General features: G+C 42.5%; 1 protein-coding gene across 3 annotated transcripts; it reads right to left on the bottom strand.

The window, feature by feature from the left end:
- Positions 1-3,895: 3,895 nt before the first annotated feature.
- MRPS17 (mitochondrial ribosomal protein S17) lies at positions 3,896-8,265 on the bottom strand. 3 transcript variants are annotated; one of them, XM_073315436.2, is made up of 5 exons: positions 8,056-8,154; positions 7,725-7,805; positions 7,289-7,377; positions 5,592-5,738; positions 3,896-4,327 (listed from the first exon to the last, which is right to left on the bottom strand). In XM_073315436.2, exons 4-5 carry the CDS (start codon positions 5,712-5,714, stop codon positions 4,037-4,039), a joined length of 414 nt encoding a protein of 137 aa, XP_073171537.2. In that variant the 5' UTR covers positions 5,715-5,738; positions 7,289-7,377; positions 7,725-7,805; positions 8,056-8,154; the 3' UTR covers positions 3,896-4,036. The 3 variants fall into 3 exon arrangements, with proteins under 3 accessions (XP_073171537.2, XP_073171536.2, XP_073171538.2); XM_073315435.2 differs by lacking the exons at positions 7,725-7,805; positions 8,056-8,154 and adding an exon at positions 8,170-8,265; XM_073315437.2 differs by lacking the exon at positions 7,725-7,805.
- Positions 8,266-10,493: the final 2,228 nt, after the last annotated feature.

The following is a 10,493-nucleotide window of genomic DNA, read 5'->3' on the forward strand; positions in this document are numbered from 1 at the left end:
CTGCTGGGCTTGGTATCCGTGGCTCTACGTCTCCCGAACACATCCCATCAAGCCAGGCACCTGCAGCATCAGTAGAAGGGGATGGAGGGGATTTTAGGGTGGAGCCCCATTTGCCCCCATGCAAATCTGTTAAAGCCTATCTTCACCCACCACGTGTAAGTCCCTTGGGGGTCATGCCAGTGCTTCTCCTCCTCTACTGTTAAAAGAACAGGAGTACTTGTGGCACCTTAAAGACTAACAAAGTCTCTCTGGCGCAGGAGAATAATTCTGCATCTCATCAGCACTTCAGCCAAAAAAACATTATCTCTGTAAGGAGACCAGGGTGCAGGAGCCAGCTCTGCTACTGGCTTCTAGCCTTGGCAACAAGCCCTTTCACCTTTCTGTGCCAGTTTCCTCCTCTGTAAAATAAGGATACTATTTTGCACATGCTTAACTTTACTACTGTGAGGAGTCCCGAGGATGCATAAGTCTTAGTGGGCTCGAGAGCCTAAGGTATTACTTGCTAATGCTTGCCACTGTGGTTTTTGCTCTGCAAGACAAAAAACCCAGCCATGTGCAGAAGTCCCAGCTCTGAAGAGCTAAGGGTCTAATGGTTGGCTGCTCTTTACACTTGTTCCTTTCGTGAAGTGTGTGATGGATGCAGAAGTATTTTGTGTTCAGGGTTAGCTGTAGCTTCTTACCACTCCAACAAGTTATTAGAGATTAGAATGCTCTTTTTCCTGTCGCCCTCCTGTTGGAACCCTGCAGGAGCAGATATTAACAGCAATACACTGAAGTAATGGGAAAAACTCAAGTCTTTTTCAGTTACCACAACAATATGTTTCACTTGTCACTCATAGTTACAATTTCATTTTTTTGCTGGAGGAAAGAACCAAAACTGGAAAATACCTTCACATTGGAGATACGGCATCCGTATACCACAATGCTGAGTGCACACTACATAGGCAAGGTGTATTTTCCCATACATACCAGACAAGCAAGGCAGTACTAACAGGGTTAAAGCAAATGTAGGGGTACTGAAAGAGGTCAGTGTGACAGCCCTGGAAACCATTCTACTACTATCCTCAGCCCAACCAGCACCAGTGCAAAACTCCTCTGAACTACTGTGTGAATGTGCCTCAATCTTGACCCAGAAAACAAATAACTTTTAATGAGCACAGTGGATAAATTACAGAAGCTGTAGCTCAAGGTCCTGCAAAATACATTAATAAAGATGTAAGCATTCCAGACTCCCACTTTCCAAATCAAATACAGAACTGATTTTTGACATAACTTTAACAATGTAAGATCTTCACCCCCACACAAAACTAAAAAATATTTTCCTTCCCTCATCTCTTACTCTAGGCTTAGGCGTTAACTTAACAAGTGTAAAAATTTCAGACAGATTTTTTTTTAAAATGGAGGACTGTAAAAGTTGATAATATATAATATATTTTAAAGTAGTAGTTGAATTTTGGGACTTCTATTTATAAATCATTAAGGTACACAGCCACGAGTAGCTAGAACGGGTACAGTAAACAGGTGTTTTAAAAGAACTTGTGACAGTTGTGAATAAGTAATTATCTCTCCATGACACTTCCTTCCGTAGGTTCTCTGCTGACAGGGACTTCAGTGACAGCCCTATTAATTCACTGAACAGGTACATTTTCACACCACATGCTTCCAGCTAGCAAGGGTGTCCATTAGATCTTTGTTAAAACTACTTTGTGTAGAAAGACAAATCCCCTAGTGACTAAAAAATTATATGAAAGCCTATCAGAACATAATGCTGCACTACCAAAAACTTTGCCCAGCCAATTGTTTTTATGGTGGTGAGCACAGAGAGGATATAAATTCTGTTAACACATATGGTGGTCCATAAACCTCCAGTAGTGTGAGGGTTTGACTTGTTCAACAGAAAATGAGTTCAAGTACTGTTTATAATAGTTAATTTTACAAGTTTTGGTTTAAACGGCAAGTAAAGTTCACTTGGCCAGTTACTTTAAGATTTGATATTAGCACCCACTGCACGGAGACCCATACAAACTTGCACATACAATTTCCTTCAATATTAGCGAAGTCTGATGTTGCATCTTAAATCAACGGTAGCCACTGACTTAAGACTCCTCATTTACAATTTTTTAAAATGAGCATACCTCAGATTTTTTCTCTTGTTGGTCTCATATTTTGATTTAAGCAGAATAGGTATGTTAAATCTCCAGCAAACAGCGTGAAGCACTTTTCACAAGACACCTGCAGTCTGAGAAACATGAATTCCATTCCCTCTTTACATATTCTTCTTCCGCAATATTTGAAAAAAACAAAACAAAATCCAATTTCTCTAGTGCTATATAACTGCTAGTGCAGAACAGCGGGCACACGGATAATGAATGAGTTGGTGAGCAATGCATGGCTTTTGGCAACTGCTGAACAGATTCGCAAGCACAAGAGCCTAAGCCTTTAGTGTAGCATTTCCCACAGTATAACACAAGCACCCCTGGGGGCTGAAAGGATATAAATTAAAATGGGTAGGACACATGGGAGACTGGAAGGGGGCACAACTGATTTCATATTTCTGAAGAGGGGCTCAGTTTCCAAAATCTTGCTTTATCAGTAGCACCTCATCCACAGAGATGGATTCACTGGAAGTTTAGGCTGCAATCCTAACCTTGCAAAGTGATGGATGCAGGCACACCTATACACCCATTTGAAGAGTCAGTGAGTGAAGATTCCTTCCCCCAGCACTGGGCCTGGCCCCTGTGCAGGTGCACCATATATGATCTTCTGCTGTCCCCTGCAAACCTTGTATTTTGGGGGTGGGAGAGGGTGTCCCTGTAGATTTGACTGCTGAGCAACCCCTGGAACAGCTCTAATTTATGGCAAGGGGGTGAAATAGTATCAACAGGCCCAGAATCCCAGCACCAAGTCAACTGTAATCCTGAATTGCTCTGGACTATTTGTTCTGTCTTACAGCTTTTAGAGACTTGATCCCTGCATCTCTTTGCAGGATTTGTGGCCTTAATTAGATTCTCTTATTAAGGGATTAAGACTTCAGGCATCTTTACTTCCACTCTTTTGTATTACATTCATGGGATTTTTCCAATACTCAGATTTTGTAACTTTTCTATTTGCAGCACAACACTTTGGTTAAAACAGATACATATCTACTTTTCCTTTGTTTTACAAGCTATTTGAATCATGAAGGACCCACTTTTCTCCTTCATATATGGATTTTACCCCTATTTAAGAACCTCTCTCATGAAAGTCAATAGCAAAACTCTCATTGACTTCCCATTCCCCTTTGACTTCAAGGGGTGCTGGATTATGTCCCTTCACTTTGTCAAACTATGCCTCTGTTTCATTTTAGCCTTTTATCAATTTCACATGGGAACCTTTCCTTTAGTATGTCTTGTGATAAAGCAGATAAAATTTATAACAGTAAGCAATTAAAATTAGGTGGTTCAAATGCACGATTCTATTACTCATTTTATACAGAAGGTTTATGAAATGTTATAACAGGCTTACTGCTATAGTGTGGTATTACTAATAATAAAATTAAATAAACATCTGGCTATAGGATTTCTACAAATTTTTTAAAAAAGTTATAATTGTGTTACTTTAAATTTAAGGCTACAAACCACAACAGATTCAGTTCCAGGGTACAGACAGTCAAACATGGGAAAAACATCCTCCCATGAATATTAAACTATATATAAATTTATGCTCTTAAACATCTTAATAAAGAAGAACCATTCTTAATTTTGTGACTGAGGTGGTAATTTTGACATTCTTGCTAAAGATAGGGCAAAACTGTGTGTTAAGAAAATAAACCATTGACAACACAGCTTAACTGTAATTTAAGGTTTCTCCACATTACTTCTAATTGATAAATTCCCCAATTTTAAAATATCTGTCATTTTGGTGTTGGAAGTAATTCAGTTTATTATTTGTTGTTACTAACAATAAAAAGATTTTACATCCTAAGACAATAGGCACAACCAATCCCTCATGTAAAGATGAGAGGTAAAGCCCTCGGTTTACGGCCTCTTCCCACCCTTTATTTCTCTTTTGAGGAAACATTTAGTTCTTGGAGCTTTTCACTTAGATAGGTAGTGTCTGCCTCAGTTAGACTTTCTGAGTCTGTTAGACTTTCCAGGAACCTGGTTCCTGCGCAGGCCTTTCCGGTCACTGGGTCTATGACATTTCCAACCTTGAAAACAATCTCAGTCAGTTCATGTTTCACATTTTTGGTCCTCCGCTCAGGCAAAGCTTTTAGAAGAACAATGTCTCCGATGGCACATTGCTGCAATGGATCATGAGCGAAATAAGTTTTTCGCTTGTTAAAGAACTGTTGGAGAGAGGGAGAAAAGGAAACCCAGGCATTAGGACTCGAAACTAAAAGATGACCAGTAAACTTATGTTCAAAAGCAAAATGAATTGGAAGTTTCACTATCCGGCTGATAGTGCAGGTATGCACAACTAACAGGGTTTTTGCCCAAACAAAGCCACTGGTAGATGCATATCTATAACAGTAGAACTGGGCAAATGTAACATTCGCTCTTCTTCACCCGGGATAGGTCTTTTGCCCTAGGTACTGTCACTATTCACCAATCCCTGACTCATCAACTCCATTCTTGACCACTAGTTACCTCTGCTTTATCATCTCAGTCCTTCCCGTGCTTAAGATGCACCAACATGACAGTGCATCACATTCAGCAAAAATGGTTGTCAAGACTCTTCCAAGCCTAATAATAATTTGCATAAACTGCAAAGGGGAAGCGGTCAGGAAACTATATAATTCTCATCCTTCTCAATACACCCAAGTCCCTATCACTGTGGTATTAGTGTTGCACCAATATCTCCCATATGAGCACATTTTAGTCCAATTTTAGTAACTTATTGTCTGGGGAAAATATCAGGATCCAGACTACATCCTTTGAGAAGATTATGTAAATTATGATTGAAAAGTTGTGGAAAATGCACCCTAAAACAGAAAAGAGTCAATTACAAATCTAACCTACCTTCTTTTATCTTATAAAATTGAATTGAATAAAGGGAGCATAGTTTCTCCTGAATCTAGTCTTTAATAATAACTGAGGGAGGCTTGCTTATAAATAGTCTGATTATTTTATTATTAATTAATTATTGCAATGCTAAAGAATATTTCTGCAATTACTTATTCAACAAAGTGGTTAGGAAAAAAGATATAGTAAGCAATTATTTTATTATCACCATATACAAAAACATCTTATTTTATAACTTCAAGCTTTCAAAATGGAGCAAAAGCCCAGAAACTTATAAAAATTTTAAAAGGACTTTTCAAAAAGTCAAAGCATGAAATCAGCAGTCCACTTTCCCAGCTCAGATCCAAATGTGTGTTTACAGAATCATTCAAGGAAATACATTTAATAGCTAATCTGATATGGAAAATTTTATGTTCTTACACTGGTTTTACTTTCTATGCAGTCACATTCAGAGCCATATTCATGTTCTTAATTAGTTAACAATGTAAACAGTTTACAATGGAATCCTAGTATTTCAACGCATCAATACAATTTTTGATACTGAATATGAAAATGGTCTTGCAAAATAAGTTGGTGACCAGACCTTACCTTTAGTAAATAAGGATCCAGCACAAGCCTTGTCACTCTCACTTTGGCAGTTTTATGCATTTTAGTTCCAATTACTTTCCCTATTATCCATTTTGCATGGACAGCTCCACGTAGTCCAGACATTATTTAGCTATGATCATCCAGTGCCTGGAAAGAAAACTGCAATGTTACTTCATAAAAAAAATTAAGTGGTTTCTGATCAGTGCCAAAATAACAAAGCGCCTGGTCCCAACCCAAAATCTATTTTAATCCTTAGAAGAGGTAAGGCACAGACAGCAGCAGTTCAAGTTCCCCACATTCCCCTTCCTTAGCCTTATATCAAAACCTACAAGTAGGTGTGTGAATGTATGTCAGTCTCTACACCCAAATTTTGAAGACAGCAACTGAGGTAGTGATTTCAGGGATGTAGACTTGGACCCCTTGTGTCCACTGAAAAGTGAACTGCACCCAGTTCATTTTACATGGCTCAAATAGCCATCCGATTAAAATGCTGGATCCAAATTCATAACCTAGAAATGAAAAACTAATTAGGTTAATATGAACCTAATCCATATCCAAATTACTGTTCTTGTCTTACCTTTCTTTGGTATCTTCCCTATAACCCCCCTCACAATTTTACCTAACATTGTATCATATGAAAAGAATGATGTGGAACAGAAAAAACCCAGAAACAAACAAACAAACAAACAAAAAGCCCCAAACAAAACAAAAAAACTGCTACATGAAATATTCCACAGTTTTAGGGATAAAAATATTGTACATATGTCTGTATATTGCATGATTATTAATTCAGAAACTAAAACTTGAAAAAGATGTCATGACACTTTCAAGGTGCACTGGGGGTTAACTAAGTTAAATGTTTTTTTCTCACATCAGATGCATTCCATGAGATGACTACTTTTAAAATTAGTTCTGCTGTGCAAATAAGTGTGTGTGACTATCACACCAGTCTTGCTAGGACTATAACAGGGTTTAAAAGAGAACTGGATAAATTCATGGAGGTTAAGTCCATTAATGGCTATTGGCCAGGATGGGTAAGGAACAGTGTCCCTAGCCTCTGTTTGTCAGAGGGTGGAGATGGATGGCAGGAGAGAGATCACTAGATCATTACCTGTTAGGTTCACTCCCTCTGGGGCACCTGGCATTGGCCACTGTCAGTAGACAGGATACTGAGCTGGATGGATCTTTGGTCTGACCCAGTATGGCCATTCTTATGTTCTCTAAAGGGGGGAAGAGTTTCTCCGCAGTTGCACATTACCCTGATGAGCACTAAAGGAAAACTATGTCTTCAGAAATAAAAATAAACTAGGGCAATGTTAAAATTGTTAGTTCAGTAAACACCTGTTCCCCTTGTTCAAGTAAACTTTGCTAAAGACAGTCATCAACACTAAAGGAATTCTTGATCCGCCATATTGTTTTGCGAGTTATTTCCCACTAAGCAACAAAAGCAGAAGTACATACATTACATACATATATACAAGGTGATGCATACTTTTATTTCTACAGTACTCAGCGCTAGAAAAGTAAATAATACATTTAAGGAAATACTACAAAAGTAGATAAATGTATATCTTAAGTCCCAAGCCCGAGAGGGCGCTAACATGAACAATTTTTCTTGACACAGACCTTGGCAAATTCCAGCTACAAACAATTAATGTGACAAAGAAAGAAAATAGCATTGTTCTTTTCTGACACACCTTTTGTGCAATGTTATGCTTGGCTGAAGAGTCTCTCCAAAACCCCAGAGACACTTCCCTCTCTACTTTTTACTGTGATCTCCACATACCTACAAGATAAAACAAAACAAAAACGCACATTTCAACACAGGAGTTAACAGCCAGCTCTTCCCTGCACATTCACAAGCAAACAAAGTATCAATTCTCAGTTGCATGGTCTAGTGGCTGGAGCATTAGACTGAGGGTCAGGATTCCTGGGCCCTATTTCTGCCCCTAACTTGTTGAGTGAACACAGGGAACAAGTCATTTTCCGTGACTCTAGCTCAGTGGGGATAATGATACAGGAGTGCTGTGAAAGAGGAATCACTAGCGTTTATAAGGCATCAGAGATGCACTGGGAGGGGAAGTGCTGTAGGCAGGAAGGCCCAGATCCTCACAAAGCATTTAGGCACCTAACTCTCACTGATGTCAATGGCAGTCAACCACCTAAGTGCTTTTGGAGGAGCTGGGCCGAAGCTGTCTCGCCGGGAAAGGTAACCTGTACGGAGAAAAAGATCAGGTCAAGGGAGCTGTAGTGGCCCTGCCCTGAGAAGCCCCCAGAGCTCCCTCCCTGCCAGCATCCCGCCCCCAGAGTCCCCCTCACTCAGAGACCCCCCCCACTGCCCCATCCCCCAACCCCACCCTCGGCAGAGGCCAGCCCCAGACCCTATCGCCCCCCATGGCCGGGAGCGGTCCTGCTTTGGGCCGCTCCCCCGACCCCAGCGCCGAGCAGCGGCCCGGGACCGTACAGCGGCCTTAGGCCGCGCTCCGCCCACGGGCTCGGCCAGCGCAGCACTCCCGGCTCCCCCGGCTAAGCAGGGAGCGAAAAGCCGGCTCCGCACCCGCCTGCACCCCGGACTCACCTCACGTCGGCCGAGGAGGAGGAGCCGGCGCCGGAACGGGGCGGAGCCAACGCCGGAAGGGAGGGGGCTGGCCCTGATGGGAGACTAGGGGGCGTGGCCAACCGCGGAAGAGGAGAGGGCGGGGCCATTTAAAGGCATCGGGGCCGTGCAGGCGGGAGCCCCGTTGTTCCTCTCCTCAGGGGAGGAGAAAGGGAGGCCCTCTGTTGTGGCACGGGGGGGGGAGTAGCGTGGAGGGGCATGGCTCCCTGCCTCCCTTTGGGGGCAGGGATAGCTCAGTGGCTTGAGCCTTGGCCTGCTAAACCCAGGGTTGTGAGTTCAATCCTTGAGGGGGCCATTTAGGGATCTGGGGCAAAAATTGGGGACTGGTCCTGCTTTGAGCAGGGGGTTGGACTAGATGACCTCCTGAGATCCCTTCCAACCCTGAGATTTAGTCACACAGGGGGGCTACAATGGGCTGGAACGGGAGGGGAGCTTGGGCTGCAGCCCCTCAGCCAGGGGAGGGGGAGCCATTCCCAGTCAGCAGGGGGGGGACATCTGTTGCTTGTAATAAAGGGGAATCTGGGCTCAACTTCAATCCCTGCACCTGAGCAACGGGGTGCGCCTACTCGGGGGGGGGGGCAGGATGGAGGCCTGGTTGTGCAGGGTGGCTGGACTGGGGTGGTGGGAATGGGGCGGCTGGAATGGCCTGAGGCGAAGGACAGAGAGGAAGAGGTAACAAAAGCTGAGGTGAGATGGTTCATCTGGCCTTCCAGGAACATCATGTAACCATGAGCTTGCTCTTGCGGAGTGTTTCTGGCAAGTACTTTCCATTGACCCGCCCTTTGCCACCTCCAGAGGTGGTTGAGGAGTCTGTGTGTGCACCCCCCTGCAATGTGGTCCGCCCTGATGGCAGACAGAGAAGTCGTGTCTTCTTCATTTCCTTCGCTGGCCAGTACTGTCACTAGGGAATTACTTTCTACGGCGGAGAGGAGAACTGCAGTCTTGTGTTACTGGACCATTCTAACCCTACCTTTCCTTGCCAGCTTTCCCGTTGGGGTCAGCATCACGTCAAGTCAAAGTTCAAGCACTTGCAAAACCCCTCTCACGTATGGGTATGAATAGAGCTGGTTGAACTCTTCATTGTGATGAACAGAGCTGAAGATTTTGTCAAATTATTCATAATTACATTTTTCATTATTCAGCTATGAGTGTCTTTTGTGGATTTCCGATTAGAGGTGCCCAAAGGAGATGAGGATGCAAAGGTGTAGGAACTGAGGTGCCTTGTTCCATTTCACCAGAGTTCCTGTTAAGAACTCTGTTTAAATAAAATACCCTTTGTTTTATTGTGAAATTGTGTCCTTTGCACCTCAGGAGAGCAGAATCTGATGAAAGAGGCCTTTCTCAGAGGGGTTTATTGGACCTCTGCTCATGCTCAGACCAAAATCAGATCAGTGGGCCAAATTTTGCTGTTACACCTGTGTAAAAGTTTACATTGGTGTAACAGACACGGGAGTTTGGCCTATTGTCCTTGCTTATCCATTTCCTAGTAGAATTTGGATATTTAAGAAATTGACTTCTACTGTAGCTCAACTCCAAGGCCTGGTCAACAACTAAAACTTAAGTTGATCTACCTATGTTGCTCAGAAATATAAAAAATTCACACCCCTCAGATGTAGTTAAGCTGACCTAAATCCTGCAAGGTCGATGGAACTATCTACTATCTCTGGGAGGGGTGGATTAACTACAGCAATGGCAAAACCCTTTTACTGATGTATCACATGTCTACACTACAAAGCTATGGTGGCACAATTGCAGAGTTATAGCCCTAAAAATGGCAAAGGATAGTGCAGTTGAGTCTCTGCATTCTGGGCAACGTGCTTTTAGCAGCTCGTTGGCACTGTTACCCCCATCCCATTTCTTTCACTTTTCCTCAGATTTGGGGCTAGCTGAACTGCATTCAGTTTTGTTTCTGGGTAAGTTTTGGTCTGTGAATATATTGGCCATTACCCATTTCACAGTCCTACTCTCTAGATTTTATCATCGCCTCACATGTCACCACAGCAGGAAGTAGCAAGAGGCAGGGTGGTGTTTACCTAAGAAGAGTACACAGCACAGTTTCCTTTTTTTAAGGTGGTTGGCAGTTTTGAGGTAAAGCTTCTCTTTGTGACTGGGGATACTGTCAAAATAATACGATCAAATGTCTTTAAAAGAGTTGTGACACTCTTCCAGTGTGTCTGATCAGTTTTTACATATGTGTGCATCAAGATTTACAGGCTCCTTCCTGAAGCCCTCCTTATGTTTTAAGGTCTTGCTGCTTAAACTGCAGTGAATGGAAAATTGGGGAG

This window comes from Lepidochelys kempii, chromosome 17 (genome assembly GCF_965140285.1).
Source record: "Lepidochelys kempii isolate rLepKem1 chromosome 17, rLepKem1.hap1, whole genome shotgun sequence".
Classification (NCBI taxonomy): Eukaryota; Metazoa; Chordata; order Testudines; family Cheloniidae; genus Lepidochelys; species Lepidochelys kempii.

Bases quoted from the DNA above. Each gene is read 5' to 3' on its own strand.
- MRPS17 (XM_073315435.2), bottom strand. From the start codon at position 5,714: ATGTCTGGACTACGTGGAGCTGTCCATGCAAAATGGATAATAGGGAAA. The intron at 4,328-5,591 runs GTAAGGTCTGGT...TCTCTCCAACAG, and splicing joins TGGATCCTTATTTACTAAAG to TTCTTTAACAAGCGAAAAAC.